Below are 22,683 nucleotides of genomic sequence, written 5' to 3'. Positions count from 1 at the left end.
CTGGCATGTGAGGGGGGCCAGTGCACTACAAATGCTGGCCCCTCCCATGACCAAATGCCTTGGATTTGGCCGGGTTTGAGATGGCCAGCATCGGTTTCCATTATCGGAAAAAAACGATGCCAGCCATCTCAAACCCGGCCATCTCTGACATTTGGCCGGCCCGAACCGTATTATTGAAATGAAAGATGGCCGGCCATCTTTTTCGATAATACGGTTCGGGACTGCTCTTTGCGGCGCCGGCCATATAGATGGCCGGCGCTGTTCGATTATGCCCCTCCAAGTCTCTCCACGTACATCTTGCTACATAAACCCATGTTCACGTAGCAAGATGTAATGAAAACAAAAATGTTGTGAAGGTCAGGCCCGGCCTCTCCCATAGTGCCCTGAACCAGCGCTTCTGAATTACCTGCCCCCCTCCTCCTGCTGAAATCTCCCCCCCCCCCTTAACTTACACCACAGCCACATGCTCAAAAGGGGACGGAGGACCCCTTGCCAAAATGATGTTGGCCCCAAGGATTGCCTCGGCCGCATTTTGACTCCATGACTATGGGATAAGTTAAGGAGGATCTGGGAAAGACATTTTTAAAAACATTCTCTTAATACAAAATGAAAACCAAACACAAGTACAGTCCTTTTCCTTTTGTCTTATTTAGAAAAGGAAATATGTCCTTCCTCTGTTAGAATATTACTCAGATACTATTTGTTCAAACCCAGGAATTAAGCAGATAAATACGTTTCTTTAAAATACCTCAGGCCACTAAATGGATAACCTTTTGCTGGCTCTCTCTATGCCCAGCACAAGTTATCCAAATAATTAAATTCTTGGAGTCACCATTGACCAAAACCTCACTCTTGACACTCACGTGAAGAACACGACAAAAAAGATGTTCTTCGCCATGTGGAAACTCAAAAGAGTAAAACCTTTCTTCCCAAGACACATTTTCCATACCCTGGTACAGTCACCTAAGACCTGGTAAGCCACCTAGACTACTGCAATGCACTGTACGCCGGTTGCAAAGAACAGACAATCAAAAAACTTCAAACTGCCCAGAATACGGCCGTCAGACTCATATTTGGAAAAACTAAATATGAAAGTGCAGACGCCCCAATCTATATGCTAAACCTTGTGGACCTACCTCCCAGAAATGTCACAAGATCATCCCGCAAATTTCTTGACCTGCACTACCCCAGCTGCAAAGGACTGTAATATAAACAGATGCATGCCACTTCTTTCTCGTACATGAGCACACAGCTATGGAATGCATTGCCTACAGACTTAAAAGCAATTAACGAAACAATTATCTTTCGAAAATCTCTGAAGACATTCTTCTTCAACAAGGCCTACAATGAGAACCTATAGCCTCAATGAGCCACCTCACCAACCCACTCAATTATGAACGCCCGCTTTCTATAACTACCCTAATCACTCCCTTCCTTCTTCTTTCGTCCCTACTTATAATCACTTCACATTACTAATTGTTCCTGATACCCTGTAATGACAATGATAACAAAACTATGTAAGCCACTTTGAGCCTGCAAATAGGTGGGAAAAAATGTGGGATACAAATGCAATAAATAATAAATATCTCTCTATATAAAACACACCTCCAACATTCTAATGAAGCCTCACTTTCCCAACGTTCTAAAGTGAGGCGGCAGAGACCACTTTTTGAACATCAGTGTTTGCCCCGCCCACGCGCTGCTGATTGGTTGTGCCTCAGGTGATGCACACAAAGTAAGGTTCCACCCGCCCACGCGCTGCTGATTGGCTGTGCCTCAGGTGATGCACACAAAGTACGGTTCCACCTCCCAAACACTCACATGGACTTAGAAACCACCAAGCCTTTGAATGGGACCAGTGCTGCAGAGGAGCAGGAGTGGGACAGCAAAGAAAATGCAGCGGCGTTCAGGAAAAAAAAACCACACACACACGAGTCCCGCCCCTTCCTGAGGAGGGGGTAGCTACCAGCACGGGGACCAACCGCGAGGAAAGCGCGGACGAAGAACGCCACTAAACAACCACTACATCGCGGACCTTACTCTGCAAGCTGTTCATGCGGTGAGTCTCCAAGCCAGCATTCAGTGCCTACAACAGAGACTTCCAAACACATGTGCCCTCAGCCCCGCCCCCCCTACAGAACGCCACCCACATTCCACACTAAAACCAAACCAACCCCCCCCCCCCAAAAAAAACCACCCAAACGGAAACCTCCGGCGCCCAACCCCCCTCCTAAAAAAACGGATTATAGCCCACCTGAGTGCCCAGCTGAAATCAGTGCCTACAAGGAGACCTCCAGACACATGCGCCCTCAGCCCCGTCCCCCCCTACAGAACACCACCCACATTCCACACTCGAAAAAAAACCCATATCTACTCCTACTGCCTGCCTGCAACGGATCCCTCTGGTTTCAACAAAAATACAAGTGCCTACAAATACCACATCAGAGTGCCCTGCTGAATTAAGATTACTGTATCACACTCACACGCAGAGAATCACCCCCTACCAGCCACAAAAAACCCCCACATCTAATATGGACAATCAGCATCACTCACTAACACACATATATACAACCAAACTGCCCACCACCCAAAATGCCACACACTGCCATGGACAGACAACATCTTGCTTTCACACTCATACACACACACTCCCTCCCCCAACCCCCTTAATACAAAAACTGAAACAGTAAAAACCTACATCTCTCTCTTACAAACACCCACAGAATCCCATAATCCCCCCCCCCAAAAAAAACACAAACACTCATACAGAACAACCCTACCCCACAAACACCCCCCTAAAAACACCCCCCCACAAAATGGCACACACACCCACAGACACCCACAACCTCCCTCAAAACCACAAACACTCATACAGAACAACGCTACCCTACCCCACAAACACCCCTCCCCCCCCCAAAAAAATAGCATACACCCATAGACCCCCACAACCCCCCCTCAAAACCACAAACACTCATACAGACTTTATAACTTAAAAAAAAAACTCTTTTCCTTTTTAAAAAAAAATATATCCCTTAATATCAAACAGAAAAAGAAAACAAAAAAAAAAACCACATGCTAGCGCCCATTTCATTTGTTTTGGAAACGGGCCTTTTTTACTAGTAATAATAATAAAAGGAGGGTCAAGAAATGGAAGTGCCAAATGGTTAACTGGATAGGGACGTGATTCAAGCTCTGTCCAGTTAATTCTAAGCAGTTATCTCAGTCACAGATCCAGCAGGCCTGAGAGAAACCAAAAGGATAGACAGTTGACTTTTAACCTGTGATTTCACTGGTGTCAAGATAGTCTCACAACTTGCTATCTTTAACTGGATCGTACTCCACTGAATATCATCCTATATTAATGCTGAATAAGTGCACATTTAACAAAGACTAGTCAAGCATTAAAGCCAGAAAAAAAAAACCCTCAAAGTTACAGTTGTCGTCAATTTTGTCTGTTCATCTGGCTCGCCATTTTGTGTAATAAAAGTGAGATATGTCACAGAAATCTGCACACTGGGATACTGCATAGACTAAGGCGGCCACTTCTATGGAATGTACCTTGGTCACATTGTTTTCCTTCCCACCCAGGGTCACACGTGCACACAAAGCTGTTCAGACTGCTGGCACACCTTCCGTAGATACATGGTGAGCTCCGGCAAAAGTCAATGACTGTGAAAGAAGACAACGAAAGCCCGATCATTTCACTTCAGCACCATCCTTAATTTCAACAGGGTGTATGAAAAACTCTAATGATTTAATGGCTCAGTAAGGCAACAGCCCTCTCTGCAACTTGTTTCTCACAGGTCTCCCACTTAGCCATCTCTCTCCCCTTCAATCTGTTCAAAATTCTGCTGCCTGACTTATATTCAGCCAGTGTCGCTATGCTCATATTAGCCCTCTCCTCAAGTCACTTCATTGGCTCCCTATCTGTTTCCGCATACAGTTCAAACTCTTCTTATTGACATACAAGTACATTCACTCTGCAGCTCCTCAGTAGCTATTCACTCTTATCTCTCCCTACATTCCTCTCCGGGAACTCCGTTCACTGGGTAAATCTCTCTTAACTGCACCCTTCTCCTCCACTGCTAACTCCAGACTCCAATCCTTTATCTTGCTGCACCATATACCTGGAATAGACTTCCTGAGCCGGTACGTCAAGCTCCATCTCTGGCCGTCTTCGAATCTAAGCTAAAAGCCCACCTTTTTGATGCAGCTTTTAACTCCTAACCCTTGTTCACTTGTTCAGTACCCATGTCTGTTTTATCATTCCCACCTTAAGTAATTCCCTTATCCCTTATTTGTCCTGTTTGTCTGTCTTAATAAGATTGTAAGCTCTGTCGAGCAGGGACTGTCTCTTACATGTTCAGTGTACAGCGCTGCATACGTCTAGTAGTGCTATAGAAATAATAAGTAGTAGTAGTAGTCTTTGGAATTCCAGAATCTTACTACTCTTTGGGATTCTGCACTGAATCTTACTACTCTTGGGAATTTTACTACTCTTTGGGATTCCAAACTCTTGTTACTCTTTGGAATTCTGCACTGAATCTTGCTACTCTTTGGGATTCTGCACTGTTGCTATTCTTTGGGATTCCACATGGAATGTTGCTACTCTTTGGGATTCTAGAATCTTACTACTCTTTGGGATTCTGCACGGAATCTTGCTATTCTTTGCAATTCTAGAATCTTGCTACTCTTTGGGATTCCAGAATCTTGCTACTCTTTGTCCTTATCCCTTATTTGTCCTGTTTTTCCATCTTAATTAGATTGTAAGCTCTGTCCAGCAGGAACTCTTTCTTACATGTTCAGTGTACAGCACTGTGTATGTCTAGTAGCACTATAGAAACGATAAGTAGTAGTAGTAGTTTGTTTAACAACTGGGACTGCATGGAACAGGTTGGTAGAGGGACTTCAGTCCAACCCATCATGCTGCCAGAGTATTTTTAGCTGTCATATTTCTTTTATCAGGTTTATTCTTAAAAGCTGCAAAGGGTCAGATGAACACTAGTCGGTCAGTTGTGAGCAGTAGCACCAACACCTTCGATCTGGTGACCGGCACCAACCTCCACCAGTTTCTACTTAGTTCCAAGTCCATCTTCTTTCTGCATCTGCCTCCATCTGTCTGGTGTATTCATATCTACCGTCTCTTTTTAAAAAACGAGTGAAAAACTTAAAACTTACGGCTGCAGCTTCTTTTGTCTTTATTCAGCTCATAGCCCACCACACAGGCGCAATCGTACGAGCCCAGAGTGTTCCTGCACGTGTGCTCACACGCATTCTGGTTCAGTTGACACTCATCAACATCTAGGAGAGCAAAGCACAGCTATTTAGCACAGGCAGGCAGTGTCTCCTGTTTTCTGGCAAGGAGAAAGATTATAATCAGACATTCAGGACAGGCCTCTGAGCGTTGGAACACCAACAGTGTGAAAGAAAGATTTTAGGACAAAACTCGTGAAAGGAGAAAGGAGAAACCACTGCTTGATCCTTCTACAACTACCAAAGTGGTATTAAATTTCACAGCTTTCAAGTGTTGTATGTAAACACATTTCCTTTGCCCCTGTGCTGGAATAAATCTGTTGTTACTGCTTTTTCTTTACCGGACCATCACCAGAAAAAGCTGCTTCACTTTCAAAGGCATTTACGTGTGGAAATTGCCTTTTTTAAAATGAGCCATGTTGGGCCAGATTCTATATAGCGCACCAAGAGATCCGCGTGGAAATCCAGGCGTATTCTATAACAATTAGCGTAACTTAATTGGCTTAACAAGCTAATCAGCATTTTACAGCACTTAACATGCAATAATGAGCAATAATTAGAATTTATGCACACAACACACTAAGGGCCCTGTTTACTAACTTTTAGTGTGCACTAATGCTAGAGACACCAATATATTCCTATCTCCCTGTTTACTGACATGTACCTTGTACTGTCTTACTGGAAAGTTAGCTCTGCTTGGTTTAGAGACTGCCTCGCCCTTTATCCAGCACTTTTCTCTCTCTCTCTAACCTCCGAGCTATTCCGTCCTAAATTTTTCACAGAGGTTGTAAATAAATATCCAAAATAAAATTGATTTTATCAGCTCAGACAATCTGAGACACGGTTTAAAGGTCATGTCAAATCATAGGACCCTGGTTCCCAGTATAACCAGGTTAAACCCACCTCTGCACGTCTGTCCCGTTGAGTCACTGGCGTATCCACTGTCACACTGACATCTTGGGAGTGTAGAGACTGGATCGATGACGCAGAAGCCATTGGGGCAGCTGAGTGTGCACAGAACAGGGCCTAGAAATGATATGGTGAAATGCAGAGAGTGCTTCATTCTATTTTCAACATGATTTCATCTTTTTTTCACCTGATAGTTTGGAGTCTTCATTCACAACTACCCACAGACTTTTCTACTTTTTATATCCTCTCTGCAATATACCTAACCTGGTCGCAACCCCCACCACCACTTCCCACAAAATACCTAATCTGGTCAATGCAATGACAGCCATAGGTCAAACACCCTGCCCTAGGGCACCTTCTGGAGTCTTGGACCCAGAAAATAGGCCACTAGGTGTCAACGTCGAACAATGACCACAACTTCCTTTCCCCAACTGGCCCAGGGAGCAGAAAGCCCAACTCAAGGACCCTATGCATGGTGCTCTACAATGGTTTACCACCTTAGCCACCGGGTCGAGGAGGAGTAGCCTAGTGGTTACTGCAGCGGACTTTGATTCTGGGGAACTGGGTTCAATTCCCACTACAGCTCCTTGTGACAGTGGACAAGTCACTTAACCCTCCATTGCCCCTGGTACAAAATAAATACCTGAATATATGTAAACCGCTTTGAACGTAGTTGCAAAAACCTCAGAAAGGCGGTATATATCGTCCCATTTCCCCTTACAATGTGAATTGAAATAGCTGGTGTTCTTTTCTTTCAGATTACCTCTTGCATTGTAGAATAACATGACAACATGATAACTGTAACTGAATAAGATCTGAGAAACACATGCTACTGGTATATCACATATACCTATTAATCACATATGTAATAAGTTATGTGAGGTTGAGCTGAGGAGTAAGATAACCGCTAATTTTCCATGTTGATCTCTAGCAGGTTATTAATTCTTAAAGTAGTATTCAGGAGTTTGGTTATTCCACATAGATTCCCAGTTGTCAATGCAGGAAAAGGTTTCTTCAGTTTTTCATTGTACAGTCATGATGAAAGGCTAAAGTGACTAGGGCTCTTCAGCTTGGAGAAGAGACGGCTGAGGGGACATATGATAGAGGTCTTCAAAATAATGAGCGGAATGCAACGGGTAGACATGAATCGCTTGTTCACTCTTTCCAAAAATATTAGGACTAGGAGGCACACAATGAAGCTACAAAGTAGTACATTTTAAACAAATCTGAGAAAATATTTCTTCACTCAACGTGTAATTAAACCGTGGAATTCGTTGCCAGAGAATGTAGTAAAAGCAGTTAGCTTAGCGGGGTTTAAAAAAAAGGTTTGGATAGCTTCCTGAAGGAAAAGTCCATAGACCATTATTAAAATGGACTTGGGGAAAATGCACTTCTTATTTCTAGGATAAGCAGCATAAAATGTATTGTACTGTTTTGGGATCTTGCCAGGTACTTGTGACCTGGATTGGCCACTTTTGGAAACAGGATGCTGGGCTTGATGGACCTTCGGTCTGTCCCAGTATGGCAACACGTATCTACTTATGTGCTTGGGATTCTGAATGGAATCTTGCTATTCTTTGGGGTTCTACATGGAATGTTGCTACACTTTGAAATTCTGCATGGAATCTTGTTATTCTTTAGAATTCTAGAATCTTGCTACTCTTTGGGGTTCTACATGGAATGTTGCTACTCTTTGGGTTTCTGCCAGGTACTTGTGACTTGGATTGACCACTGTTGGAAACAGGATGCTGGGCTTGATGGACCTTCGGTCTGTCCCAGTATGGCAACACTTATGTACTTAATCTTAAGCTGTGGCAAATCTGCCAGTTCAGACAGTTTGAAGAGAAAAAAGACTTGGCACTGGTTGTTCATGCATTGGTTGCAAATCTGTTAATTTATTCTAGATCTCTTTACCATGGTCTTCCAGTCTGAAAAGATACGGCTTCCTCAAAACACAGCATTTTCAAATTCTGTTACCATTTTCATCTCCACCACCTCCCTATTCCAATGGTGCTGCACTGGCTTCAGGTGGAATTTTTTTAAATTAAAATTTAAGATCCTCTGCTGTCTTTAGATGTTTGTATACTACAACACCATCATATTTGACTGCATTTTTGCCATCTTATGTTCCAGGGAAAAATTTAGGTCATTCTAGTGGTGCTTTTGGCCATAACCGCTGTAAAAGTATCTCAGATACTTTAGCTGTAAGACAAACAATTGTCTTTGCTTGTGTTGTCTGACAGCTGGTGAACATAAGAACATAAGAGTATCCATACTGGGTCAGACCAATGGTCCATCTAGCCCAGTATCCTGTTTTCCAAACAGTGGCCAAGCCAGGTCACAAGTACCTGGCAGAAACCCAAACCGTGGCAACATTCCGTGTAGAACCCCAAAGAATAGCAAGATTCTGGAATCCTAAAGAGTGACACGATTCCATGCAGAATCTCAAAGAGTAGCAACATTCCATGTAGAACCCCAAACAATAGCAAGATTCTGGAACCTTAAAGAGTGACAAGATTCCATGCAGAATCTCAGAGTAGCAACACTGCATGTAGAACCCCAAAGAGTAGCAAAATTCTAGAATTCTAAAGAATAACAAGATTCCATGCAGAATTTCAAAGAGTAGCAACATTCCATACTACAAATCCCAGGGCCAACAGTTGCTTCCCATATCTGATAACAACGACTTCAATTTGATTCAACAATCAGATTCCACTAGAATATAATTTTCCTGTAATAAATCCAAATATTTCCACTAATTTTAGCAGTTTCATCAATGTAAAATGCAAATTTATAACCAGTTGGGAGACTAAGGCTGCTTTTTTCTGTTTTTTTTTTTTTTTCCTAGGATTGGCAGAACCTGTCCACAAAGTTAGAATGCTACAGCAAGAGTTAGCAGGGTGTAGGACAAGAAGCAGTTAGAAAAACCTATCCTCTCTACTATCAGAGCTAAGCAGGAAGAGAACGATTTTTTTGTTGTTGTTTTTGTCTTTTTGGGGAGGGGCAGGGTTAGAAGACAGAGAAGTGCACCACAATACAGATTCATAGGACAACTTAATTAAGCAATAAGCAATAAATTCAAGAGAATAGATATATCAGATACCTAAGCCTGTAGACAGAACAGTGGCGTTCCTAGGTTGGCTGTCACCCAGGGCGGATTGCCGCTGTGCACCCCTCCCCCTCCGCCGCATCAACCCCTCCCCCCACCGGGTGCATTCTTAGCTGCTGGGAGCAGCCATGCAGCTGTCGGCTCCGCTGGCTCCCTGCTCCCTCTGTCCTGGAACAGGAAGTAACCTCATTCTCCAAAAGATGGAATACGTGGGAAATCCCTCTAACCGCCCACCATCGAAAACTGGCATTCTCCTCCCCTGGAAAATATTCCATGGATGATATGATGCCATTTCATAAATCCGGGGTGTATATTTCTGTTCTTCCAAAAGCCAATCTCCCAGGTACCTAAGCAAACATGCCATATTGTATTTCTGGATATCTGGTAGTCCCAGGCCTCTACCCTGCCAGGAACCTCGCAGATACCTAAAGGAGCCTCGAGGCTTCCTCCCCTGCCAACAAAAGTTTAGCAAGATTTTCCGAAGAGCAAGTAAATCGCTACCCACCAACTTGAGAGGCAAAACCTGCAAGGTGTAGAGCCATCGGGGGAAGAGAACCATACGGAAAAGCTGAATCCTCCCGTACACCGAGATTGGAAGTGACATCCATTTTGCAAATTGTTCTTTAGAAAAATCTAGGAGAGAGGAAACATTTAAATCATGTATCAAGAATGTCTTGTAAGGAAGTTTTATACCCAAATATGTAAAGAAGCGAGATGCCCATTTTAGGGGAAAAGCACGTCTCCATTTATGCCTCACCCTGGGCTGCGTGAGCAGGGCCAAAGATTTATCAAGATTTCATTTGAATTCAGCAAAGCTATCCATAAGAGCAGTCAGGGAGGCCTCTTGGTTGGTCAAATGCACTGATATATCATCCGCAAAGGCAGATACCTTAAATTCTTGTATACCATTACGGACCCCCTGTATGTCTGGGTTACTTATCATTTCCTTAATTAACGGGCCTAGCGATAAAACAAATAGGAGTGGTGACAGAGGGCGTCCTTGGCAAGTCCCCCTCTGAATCTCAAAAAAAGTGGAAGCTACCTCATTGTACCACAATGCCGCTCTAGGTGCACTGTACAATGCCTGAACAGCTGCAATAAAAACCCCATCAAACTCATATAAATATAGCTGCCATTCTATTCGCCAAGAGTTTCGCCAGAATCTTAGCTTCCACATTGTGGGGGGTTACTGAGAGGACGGTCACAAGGAAAGCGAGAGCGACCCAAGAAAGAGCGGAGGAGGCAAGCACATGTCCCGTATGAGCAGGACGCTCGCCCCCTGGTGGGTAAAAGAGTAGGGGAAGGAAGGGATAAGGCTAGGAACTACCGACCCCATAATGCATCTGACCCAAAACATTATGAGCAAGCAGTGGGAGAGGAGGAGCAGGATTGGGAGATGAGTTCCAATCAGGGTAATGATGAACAGCTGGGGGAGCCTGAGTGGGAGGAGGAGGTGATGGAATGGGATAAAGTGGAAGAGTCAGGAGAGAGGGAGGAGGAAGGAATGGAGGTTTCTGCTTGGGCTCAGTCTAGAGAAGCCAAGGTGAGAGGTTTGCTGGCTGCTGTCTTTCCTAAACTGAGTGGTATTGGAAGACAGGAATTGAGACAGTTGGGGAAGAGGCTGTGGCAGAAAGTAACCCAGAGATTGAGGCAGAAGAGAGAGTGAAACTGCCGGTTGGGTGGAGAAAAGGAAGATAACATTGAATTGCTGTGAGCTTTAATGTTGCAAGACAAGGAAGGAATCCTTGGGGTAACCCGGTGGATATTAACAAGGGTTAATGTTGAAGGAGGAAATATGATCATGTATTGCAAGAAAGATGAACTGTGTTGCGTGAAAATAAAAGAGGAATTCTTTTAAGATATGACTGAAGTCTTTGGTCATCCTTTGGGAAAATACTATTCATAAAAACCACCTTGAGGTATGACTGAATGAAAGGAGGATACGGAGGTGAACATCAGAACAGAGCGTTGCCCAGGGCAGACGGAGCAGGAGTCGTAGTTGGAACAACCTAGCTAAGCAGGGTCAGCCGTGGCCCAGGAGTGAAAGGGTGACAGGCTGACAACATTCAATAAAGATACGGGCCTGTACGACGAAGGCAACTCTGGATTCCGCCCCGGTTTTAACAACACCACCATCTGCGCGGTGTTCAACAAATCAGACATCCGCCCTTTCTCTACAAAAGAAGTAAATAACCTCTGCAAAGTCGGTACAATTATTGGGTTCAAAATGTTGTAGAACTCATATCGAAATCCATCCGGCCCTGGAGCCTTGTAAAGGGACCCTTGCTGCCCTCCAAATAAATTTGGCTTTCTAAATCCTCATACAGTTGTTGATAGTAAGATCAAAACACTTCTACAATTTCTCTATCCTTGTGTACCCTAACCCCATCTCCTCTATCTATCTGCATTATCATTTGCGCACCCGACTTTTGTCGAATTAAATTGGCCAACAACTTTCCTTGCTTGTTACCATGCACAAAGAGTTTGTATTTATAGTACTGCAGAGATTTAACTATACGTGCGTGAAGCAAGGTATTAAGAGCTGCCTGTGCTGCCAACAACTGGTCCTTTTTTTGGAGATTGGGAAATTGACCAAAATTCCTCCTTGCCTCCCGCACTTGATATTCGAGACGGAGTATCTCCTTGTTTCTAGCCTTTTTCTTGTAACTAGTGTATGCTATTATTGTACCCCTAAGTACCGCTTTGGCTGCCTCCCACGTGACCCTCCTGTCCAGACCTTTTTAAAACCCAGATATATTAACCACTGTTACCACATCCTGTGGCAAAAAGTTCTAGAGCATAACTATTTTTTGCGTGAAAAAATATTTGCTCCTATTTGTTTTAAAAGTATTTTTATGTAACTTCCTTGAGTGTCCCCTAGTCTTTGTACTTTTGGAATGAGTAAAAAATCGATTTACTTCTACTCGTTCTACACCACTCAGGATTTTGTAGACCTCAATGATATCGCCCCTCATCCTTCTCTTTTCCAAGTTAAAGAGCCCAAACACCATACCATACCATACCATATTCAGGAAATTTAGACTGCCCAACTTGACATTTTGTCCGTTAGATTGTAAGCTCCTTTGAGCAGGGACTGTCCTTCTTTGTTAAACTGTACAGCGCTGCGTAACCCTAGTAGCGCTCTAGAAATGTTAAGTAGTAGTAGTAGTAGGAGTTCCATCCCATTTATCATTTTGGTCGCTCTTCTGTGAACCTTTTCTAATTCCGCTATATCTTTTTTGAGATAAGGCAACCAGAACTGAACACAATACTCAAGGTGCGGTCGCACCATGGAGCAATACAGAGGCATTATAATATGTTCAGTCTTATTCTCCATCCCTTTCCTAATAATTCCTAGCATCATGTTTGCTTTTCAGCGTATTATCTACAACGACACCTAGATCTTTTTCTTGAGTGCTGACCCCCAAGGTGGACCCTAGCATCAGGTAACTATGATTCGGATTATTCTTTCCAATGTGCATCACCTTGCATTTGTCCACATTAAATTTCATCTGCCATTTGGATGCCCAGTCTTCCAATTTCCTAAGGTCTTCCTGCAATATTTCACTGTCCGCACATGTTTTAACAACCTTGAATAGTTTTGTATCATCTGCAAATGTAATCACCTCACTCATCGTTCTGATTTCCATATCATTTATGAGTATGTTAAATAGCATCGGCCCCAGTACAGATCCCCGCGGCACTCCAATGTTCACCCTCCTCCATTGAGAGAAATGACCATTTAACCCTACCGTCTGTTTTCTGTCCAATAACCAATTCCTAATCCACAGCAGAACATTGCCTCTTATCCCATGACTTTTTAATTTTCTCAGGAGTCTATCATGAGGAACTTTATCAAAAGCTTTCTAATAATCTAGATACACTACATCAATCGGCTCACCTTTATCCACATGTTTATTCGTGCCTTCAAAGAAATGAAGCAAATTGGTGAGGCAAGACATTGTCTTTGCCAGCTACTGGAAACTATTTACTTTTTTGTTTTTTTTGTTACATTTGTACCCTGCGCTTTCCCACTCATGGCAGGCTCAATGCAGCTTACATGGGGCAATGGAGGGTTACGTGACTTGCCCAGAGTCACAAGGAGCTGCCTTTGCCTGAAGTGAACTCAGTTCCTCAGGACCAAAGTCCACCACCCTAACCACTAGGCCACTCTTCCACTCCACTTGGTGTTTCAAAAGAAATTGAAGGCCTTGCTCTCTGACCAGGCTTAATCTCTAATAGGGCAGTGACGTAGCCAGACTTCTAATTGTGGGTGGGCTTTCTGCCAAACTGGGTGGGCACTATAGTCCTCTTGGCAGCTCACCCTCCCCTCTACCACCCCAATCCTGGTGCTCCCCACCCAAGCTCAACTTAAAATACTAATACCTGAACTTTAACAAAACTGTAGAGCAGTAATGATCCCACTCATAGAAGGAGTACCTGCGATGGATGGCTGATATGTCTTGGTCATGGTTGTAGACCCTTCTTGAGCATCATGGGATGATGTAGAAGCAGCTAGGAAAGAAACACAGCTCAATACATCCAAGGAAATAAATAAGAATGTAAGAACATAACTAGTGCTATGCAAGGTCAGATCAATGGTCCATTGGAAGTAGCAACCAACAGATCCTAATGGGGAGATTTATTCCCTGACAAAACATTCCATAGCTTTCTTCAAGTATCAAGTAAAATCAAACTCAGATATCTTCCCTCCTCCCCTTCCCCCCTCCCCCCCCCCCCCCCCCCGGAAAGCAGATTGCAGAGTTCCCCGGGATTCACCACTAATACTATTTAACTTAATGCTAGTCCTCCTCGCAAGGTCCCTATCCAAACATGGCTTCAACCCCTTCATCTACGCCAATGACAAATCAATTAAAATCCCTTTCAAAACTGACAACCAAAATCACCTCCAGAATCACAAACAACATAAGTATCATGGAATCTTGAGCATCAGCCTTCAAACTGAAATGGAATTGAGAGAAAACACACTGCTTAATACTATCATCTCCTCATAACACCAAATGCTACACCAACATCAACGCCATGGGATCATTGCTTCCAATAGTAGACAACCTAAAAGTACTAGGAACCACAATCGATCACAACTTATCTCTCAATAACCAGGCAGTGAACACCACAAAGAAAATGTTCCCCACATGTGGAAACTGAAATGTATAAAATACTACTTTCCAAGAGACGTGTTCCGCACCCTTGTCCAAACTATGGTTCTTGCCCATACCGATTATTGCAATGGAATCTACGCTGGATGCAAGGACCAAATCCTAAAGAAATTACAAGCAGCACAAAATATAGCAGCCAGACTCATATTTAGAAAAAAACGATTTGACAGCTCTAGACCTTTACTCCAAAAACACCCATCAAAGCACGCAGACCCTTCAAAACCTGCTCTTTGACCTACAGAATTTCAGCATCTCACTAGGCTACATGACCAGACTAACAGACCTTCCAATTCAGAACGTAACCAAAAGCGTGAGTCATACCTCACCCTCCACTTCCCTAGATGCCAGGGCCTAAAATACAAATCCACATACACCACTGGCTTCTCTTATATATGCACCAAACTCTGGAACACTCTACCAAAAAACATAAAATTCATGGACAACTATCTATCCTTTCGAAAATACATGAAAACCCACCTAGTCAGGCAATTCCTCTCAGACAACCCAACGTAAGCAAATACATCACTGATATACACTCCATCATCATGAAAACGGACAGAACTGAACCAAGCCTGTGTCAATCTAGACGGCTCTAAGTCACGTAAAAGGTTCACTTTAATGATAACTGGAACTGGAAACCACATTTCAACCAGCTTACTATAAGATAAATGTAATCCTCACAGAACACTAATACCTATAACCTATTGTAACTTAGATTACTGTAAGCAGGATTAAACCCAGGGGCGTATCTGCTATGGGGCCACAGGGGCCTGGCCCCCGTAGATTTGCCCCTGGACCCCCCTGACGACCTTCTCCTCCCCCTCTCCTCCCGCCGTCACTCCGCCGTCGTGCCTCACCTCCCTTTGCTGGCGGGGGACCCCAACCCCCGCCAGCGCTGCCGAAGTCTCCTTCCCTCCTTCCTTTGTTTGGGTTTGGTTTCTGACGTCCTGCACGCACGTACAACATGCAGGACGTCAGACTCACAGAGAACTGTGAGTTTGACGTCCTGCATGTTGTACCTGCGTGCAGGACGTCAGAAACCAAACCCAAACGAAGGAAGGAGACTTCGGCAGCGCTGGCGGGGGTTGGGGTCCCCCGCCAGCAAAGGGAGGTGAGGCGGGAGTGACGGCGGGAGGGGGGGTTCAAAGTAGTTGGAGCCAGGTGGTGGTGGTGTCGCCGTCGGGTGGGTGGTGGTGTCGTCGTCCTCGGCGAGGGGGGGGTTTAAAGGAGGTGGTGGTGGTGTTGTCGTCTTCAGCGGGGAGGGAGGGTCAGTGGCGCTGGAGGGGGGGCTAAAATGTGCCCCCTCACCTCGGCTTTGGCCCCCCCTACCATTGAAGTTCAGATACGCCCCTGTTTAAACCTACCAGTAGGAGGGAAAATGTGGGGTATAAACGCAGAAATAATAATAATAATAATTGTGTACTGACTAAAAAACACTCAATCTGCTGTCAGTAAGTTTCATGTGATCTACTTCCAGTAAACATTGTCCTTTTGAAAAAGTCGCAGCAGCTCAGGCCAACCAGTGCTAATTCGGACTTCATACCTAGGTATCAGCAAGTGTCAGGTCATGAGAGGAGCCACTTCAGGCTTTACCCAAAGGCAACTATGGTCTTGTGCGCCTTCCTGTCTGAGAAAAATCAGAACTACAAATTCAGAGCTGCAATGGAATAAAACCAAGCTTGGATCAGCTTGCGCTTTGACTTGCTGCAAATGTTCCTGTACTAGTTATTATAATAATAATAATAAAAATTATTTGCAATAAGAAAAAGTCTGACTCCGTGGAACTTTTGTGACACGACACTTACTTTTTCCCGCAGGAGTTGCACTGAAGGTCCTGATCACTGTGGTGCTCAGAGAGGTCCCATAATGCCGGAGAGTAGATACGGTTGTTGAACTGACTGTAGAACTGCTGATTCCAGCTGAAGCGTTTCTATCCCTGGATGTACTTCCAACTCTCGTTCCAATGGTGGAGGTCTCTGTAGTTCTCGTACTTCTCTCAGCTACTGTGGTACTACCTCGTTTCCCAGAACTGATCTCTCCTGTAGTACTGCTGCCCTCTGTCCCTGGAATTGGGCTCCCTACTCCTGTCATGAAACCCTTGGTTACTGTGATATTTCCTGGATTAATAGTGCTGGCCTGTGTTGCTTTACTGCTCTCACTTGTTCTTGGGATCAAGTAATTTGTCACTACAGTATTTCTCTTACTTACTGTGGTACCACCCAGAGTATCAGATCTAGTCTCTGCTGTAGTACTACTCCACTCTGTGCCTGGGACTGTGCTCCCAATTCCTGTCATAAAACTCTCAGTTAGTGTGATACTTCCTGGATTAATAGCGCTGGGCTGTGTTACAGTACTACTCTCTGACATTGGGATTGTGTAATTTGTTGCTACAGTACTTTTCTCACTTACTGTGGTACTACCCAGAGTATCAGTTCTGTGCTCTGCAGTACTAATGCTGCTCTCGGTGCCTGAGTTTGTGCTCTCTGGTACGGCTGTCTTACTCTCAGTGACTCCAGTACTAGCAGGAGTGGCAGAGCTAGTTTCTATTGGAGTACTACTGCCCTCTGTGCCTGAGATTGTGCTCTCTGGTACGGCTGTCTGACTCTCAGTGACTACAGTACTAGCAGGAGTGCCCGAGCTAGTTTCTATTGGAGTACTACTGCCCTCTGTGCCTGGGATTGTGCTCTCTGGTACTGTTGTCTTACTCTCACTTACTGAGGTACTACTAGGGGTGCCAGAGCTAATTTCTACTACAGTACTCATGCCTTCTGTGGCTGGCATTGTGCTTTCTACTGCTGTCATGAAGCTCTCAATTACTGTGATATTTCCTGGACTAATAGTGCTGGCCTGTGTTGCAGTACTGCTCTCCTCTGTCCTTGGGATTGTGTAATTTGTTGCTACAGTACTTTTCTCACTTTCTGTAGTACTACCAAGAGTAACAGTTCTCGGCTCTGCAGTAGTAATACTGCCCTCTGTGCCTGAGATTGTGCTCTCTAGTACTGTTGTCTTACTCTCAGTGACTGCAGTACTTGCAGGAGTGAGAGATCTAGTTTCTACTGGAGTACTCATTTCCTCTGTGCCTGGGATTGTGCTCTCTAGTAATGTTGTCTTACTCTCACTTACTGAGGTACTAGTAGGGGTGCCAGAGCTACTTTCTACTGGAGTACTACTGCCCTCTGTGCCTGAGATTGTGCTCTCTGGTAGGGCAGTCTTACTCTCAGTGACTGCAGTACTAGCAGGAGTGCCAGAGCTAGTTTCTTCTGGAGTACTCATTTCCTCTGTGCCTGGGATTGTGCTCTCTAGTACTGTTGTCTTACTCTCACTTACTGAGGTACTAGTAGGGGTGCCAGAGCTAGTTTCTACTACAGTACTCATGCCTTCTGTGCCTGGCATTGTGCTTTCTACTGCTGTCATGAAGCTCTCGGTTACTGTGATATTTCCTGGACTAATAGTGCTGGCCTGTGTTGCAGTACTCCTCTCCGCTGTCCTTGGGTATGTGTAATTTGTTGCTACAGTACTTTTCTCACTTACAGTAGTACTACCCAGAGTATCAGTTCTGGGCTCTGCAGTACTAATGCTGCCCTCTGTGCCTGAGATTGTGCTCTCTGGTACGGCTGTCTTACTCTCAGTGACTGCAGTACTTGCAGGCGTGCCAGAGCTAGTTTCTATTGGAGTACTACTGCCCTCTGTGCCTGAGATTGTGCTCTCTGGTAGGGCAGTCTTACTCTCAGTGACTGCAGTACTAGCAGGAGTGCCAGAGCTAGTTTCTTCTGGAGTACTCATTTCCTCTGTGCCTGGGATTGTGTTCTCTAGTACTGTTGTCTTCCTCTCACTTACTGAGGTACTAGTAGGGGTGCCAGAGCTACTTTCTACTACAGTACTCATGCCCTCTGTGCCTGAGATTGTGCTCTCTTGTACAGCTGTCTTACTCTCAGTGACTGCAGTTCTAGCAGGACTGCCAGAGCTAGTTTCTATTGGAGTACTACTGCCCTCTGTGCCTGGGATTGTGCTCTCTGGTACTGTTGTCTTACTCTCACTTACTGAGGTACTACTAGGGGTGCCAGAGCTAGTTTCTACTATAGTACTCATGCCTTCTGTGGCTGGCATTGTGCTTTCTACTGCTTTCATAAAGCTCTCGGTTACTGTGATATTTCCAGGACTAATAGTGCTGGCCTGTGTTGCAGTACTGCTTTCCTCTGTCCTTGAGATTGTATAATTTGTTGCTACAGTACTTTTCTCACTTACTGTAGTACTACCCAGAGTATCAGTTCTGTGCTCTGCAGTACTAATGCTGCCTGAGTTTGTGCTCTCTGGTACGGCTGTCTTACTCTCAGTGACTCCAGTACTAGCAGGAGTGGCAGAGCTAGTTTCTACTGGAGTACTACTGCCCTCTGTGCCTGAGATTGTGCTCTCTGGTAGGGCAGTCTTACTCTCAGTGACTGCAGTACTAGCAGGAGTGCCCGAGCTAGTTTCTATTGGAGTACTACTGCCCTCTGTGCCTGAGATTGTGCTCTCAGGTACGGCTGTCTTACTCTCAGTGACTCCAGTACTAGCAGGAGTGGCAGAGCTAGTTTCTACTGGAGTACTACTGCCCTCTGTGCCTGAGATTGTGCTCTCTGGTAGGGCAGTCTTACTCTCAGTGACTGCAGTACTAGCAGGAGTGCCAGAGCTAGTTTCTTCTGGAGTACTCATTTCCTCTGTGCCTGGGATTGTGCTCTCTGGTACTGTTGTCTTACTCTCACTTACTGAGGTACTACTAGGGGTGCCAGAGCTAGTTTCTACTATAGTACTCATGCCTTCTGTGGCTGGCATTGTGCTTTCTACTGCTGTCATGAAGCTCTCAATTACTGTGATATTTCCTGGACTAATAGTGCTGGCCTGTGTTGCAGTACTGCTTTCCTCTGTCCTTGGGATTGTATAATTTGTTGCTACAGTACTTTTCTCACTTACTGTAGTACTACCCAGAGTATCAGTTCTGTGCTCTGCAGTACTAATGCTGCCCTCTGTGCCTGAGATTGTGCTCTCTGGTACGGCTGTCTGACTCTCAGTGACTACAGTACTAGCAGGAGTGCCCGAGCTAGTTTCTATTGGAGTACTACTGCCCTCTGTGCCTGGGATTGTGCTCTCTGGTACTGTTGTCTTACTCTCACTTACTGAGGTACTAGGAGGGGTGCCAGAGCTACTTTCTACTACAGTACTCATGCCTTCTGTGCCTGGCATTGTGCTTTCTATTGCTGTCATGAAGCTCTCAATTACTGTGATATTTCCTGGACTAATAGAGCTGGCCTGTGTTGCAGTACTGCTCTCCTCTGCCCTTGGGATTGTGTAATTTGTTGCTACAGTACTTTTCTCACTTTCTGTAGTACTACCAAGAGTAACAGTTCTGGGCTCTGCAGTAGTAGTACTGCTCTCTGTGCCTGAGATTGTGCTCTCTAGTACTGTTGTCTTACTCTCAGTGACTGCAGTACTTGCAGGAGTGAGAGATCTAGTTTCTACTGGAGTACTCATGCCCTCTGTGCCTGAGATTGTGTTCTCTAGTATTGTTGTCTTTCTTTCAGTGACTGCAGTACTAGCAGGCGTGCCAGAGCTAGTTTCTATTGGAGTACTACTGCCCTCTGTGCCTGAGATTGTGCTCTCTGGTAGGGCAGTCTTACTCTCAGTGACTGCAGTACTAGCAGGAGTGCCAGAGCTAGTTTCTTCTGGAGTACTCATTTCCTCTGTGCCTGGGATTGTGCTCTCTAGTACTGTTGTCTTACTCTCACTTACTGAGGTACTAGTAGGGGTGCCAGAGCTACTTTCTACTACAGTACTCATGCCCTCTGTGCCTGAAATTGTGCTCTCTTGTACAGCTGTCTTACTCTCAGTGACTGCAGTTCTAGCAGGACTGCCAGAGCTAGTTTCTATTGGAGTACTACTGCCCTCTGTGCCTGGGATTGTGCTCTCTGGTACTGTTGTCTTACTCTCACTTACTGAGGTACTACTAGGGGTGCCAGAGCTAGTTTCTACTATAGTACTCATGCCTTCTGTGCCTGGCATTGTGCTTTCTACTGCTGTCATAATGCTCTCGGTTACTGTGATATTTCCTGGACTAATAGTGCTGGCCTGTGTTGCAGTACTGCTTTCCTCTGTCCTTGGGATTGTATAATTTGCTGCTACAGTACTTTTCCCACTTACTTTAGTACTACCCAGAGTATCAGTTCTGTGCTCTGCAGTACTGCTGCTGCCCTCGGTGCCTGAGTTTGTGCTCTCTGGTACGGCTGTCTTACTCTCAGTGACTCCAGTACTAGCAGGAGTGGCAGAGCTAGTTTCTACTGGAGTACTACTGCCCTCTGTGCCTGAGATTGTGCTCTCTGGTAGGGCAGTCTTACTCTCAGTGACTGCAGTACTAGCAGGAGTGCCAGAGCTAGTTTCTTCTGGAGTACTCATTTCCTCTGTGCCTGGGATTGTGCTCTCTGGTACTGTTGTCTTACTCTCACTTACTGAGGTACTAGTAGGGGTGCCAGAGCTACTTTCTACTACAGTACTCATGCCCTCTGTGCCTGAGATTGTGCTCTCTTGTACAGCTGTCTTACTCTCAGTGACTGCAGTTCTAGCAGGACTGCCAGAGCTAGTTTCTATTGGAGTACTACTGCCCTCTGTGCCTGAGATTGTGCTCTCTGGTACGGCTGTCTGACTCTCAGTGGCTACAGTACTAGCAGGAGTGCCCGAGCTAGTTTCTATTGGAGTACTACTGCCCTCTGTGCCTGGGATTGTGCTCTCTGGTACTGTTGTCTTACTCTCACTTACTGAGGTACTAGGAGGGGTGCCAGAGCTAGTTTCTACTACAGTACTCATGCCTTCTGTGCCTGGCATTGTGCTTTCTACTGCTGTCATGAAGCTGTCAATTACTGTGATATTTCCTGGACTAATAGTGCTGGCCTGTGTTGCAGTACTGCTCTCCTCTGTCCTTCGGATTGTGTAATTTGTTGCTGCAGTACTTTTCTCACTTTCTGTAGTACTACCAAGAGTAACAGTTCTGGGCTCTGCAGTAGTAGTACTGCTCTCTGTGCCTGAGATTGTGCTCTCTAGTACTGTTGTCTTACTCTCAGTGACTGCAGTACTTGCAGGAGTGAGAGATCTAGTTTCTACTGGAGTACTCATGCCCTCTGTGCCTGAGATTGTGTTCTCTAGTATTGTTGTCTTTCTTTCACTGACTGCAGTACTAGCAGGCGTGCCAGAGCTAGTTTCTATTGGAGTACTACTGCCCTCTGTGCCTGAGATTGTGCTCTCTGGTAGGGCAGTCTTACTCTCAGTGACTGCAGTACTAGCAGGAGTGCCCGAGCTAGTTTCTATTGGAGTACTACTGCCCTCTGTGCCTGAGATTGTGCTCTCTGGTACGGCTGTCTGACTCTCAGTGACTACAGTACTAGCAGGAGTGCCCGAGCTAGTTTCTATTGGAGTACTACTGCCCTCTGTGCCTGGGATTGTGCTCTCTGGTATTGTTGTCTTACTCTCACTTACTGAGGTACTAGGAGGGGTGCCAGAGCTAGTTTCTACTACAGTACTCATGCCTTCTGTGCCTGGCATTGTGCTTTCTATTGCTGTCATGAAGCTCTCAATTACTGTGATATTTCCTGGACTAATAGTGCTGGCCTGTGTTGCAGTACTGCTCTCCTCTGTCCTTGGGATTGTGTAATTTGTTGCTACAGTACTTTTCTCACTTTCTGTAGTACTACCAAGAGTAACAGTTCTGGGCTCTGCAGTAGTAGTACTGCTCTCTGTGCCTGAGATTGTGCTCTCTAGTACTGTTGTCTTACTCTCAGTGACTGCAGTACTTGCAGGAGTGAGAGATCTAGTTTCTACTGGAGTACTCATGCCCTCTGTGCCTGAGATTGTGTTCTCTAGTATTGTTGTCTTTCTTTCAGTGACTGCAGTACTAGCAGGCGTGCCAGAGCTAGTTTCTATTGGAGTACTACTGCCCTCTGTGCCTGAGATTGTGCTCTCTGGTAGGGCAGTCTTACTCTCAGTGACTGCAGTACTAGCAGGAGTGCCAGAGCTAGTTTCTTCTGGAGTACTCATTTCCTCTGTGCCTGGGATTGTGCTCTCTAGTACTGTTGTCTTACTCTCACTTACTGAGGTACTAGTAGGGGTGCCAGAGCTACTTTCTACTACAGTACTCATGCCCTCTGTGCCTGAGATTGTGCTCTCTTGTACAGCTGTCTTACTCTCAGTGACTGCAGTTCTAGCAGGACT

At 45.1% G+C, this 22,683-nt stretch overlaps 1 protein-coding gene across 2 annotated transcripts in view; it reads right to left on the bottom strand.

The window, feature by feature from the left end:
- The window catches only part of LOC115478588, a 119,700-nt gene extending 101,068 nt beyond the window's left edge, over nucleotides 1-18,632 (bottom strand). The window contains exons 1-6 of one of the 2 annotated variants that reach the window (XM_030216060.1): nucleotides 17,685-18,632; nucleotides 16,257-17,480; nucleotides 13,712-13,786; nucleotides 6,157-6,279; nucleotides 5,179-5,301; nucleotides 3,559-3,669 (exon numbers count right to left, since the gene is read on the bottom strand). In XM_030216060.1, the coding sequence (XP_030071920.1) occupies nucleotides 3,559-3,669; nucleotides 5,179-5,301; nucleotides 6,157-6,279; nucleotides 13,712-13,786; nucleotides 16,257-17,480; nucleotides 17,685-18,579 (2,551 nt within the window). In that variant the 5' untranslated portion in view covers nucleotides 18,580-18,632. Of the gene's footprint in view, nucleotides 1-3,558; nucleotides 3,670-5,178; nucleotides 5,302-6,156; nucleotides 6,280-13,711; nucleotides 13,787-16,256 lie in introns of both variants that reach the window. The other variant, XM_030216061.1, reaches the window with a different exon arrangement.
- Nucleotides 18,633-22,683: the final 4,051 nt, after the last annotated feature.

The sequence above is a fragment of the Microcaecilia unicolor genome, chromosome 10 (genome assembly GCF_901765095.1).
Source record: "Microcaecilia unicolor chromosome 10, aMicUni1.1, whole genome shotgun sequence".
Lineage (NCBI taxonomy): Eukaryota > Metazoa > Chordata > Amphibia > Gymnophiona > Siphonopidae > Microcaecilia > Microcaecilia unicolor.
Note: the sequence above shows the minus strand (reverse complement) of the source record. Positions and strands in the feature narration are given on the sequence as shown.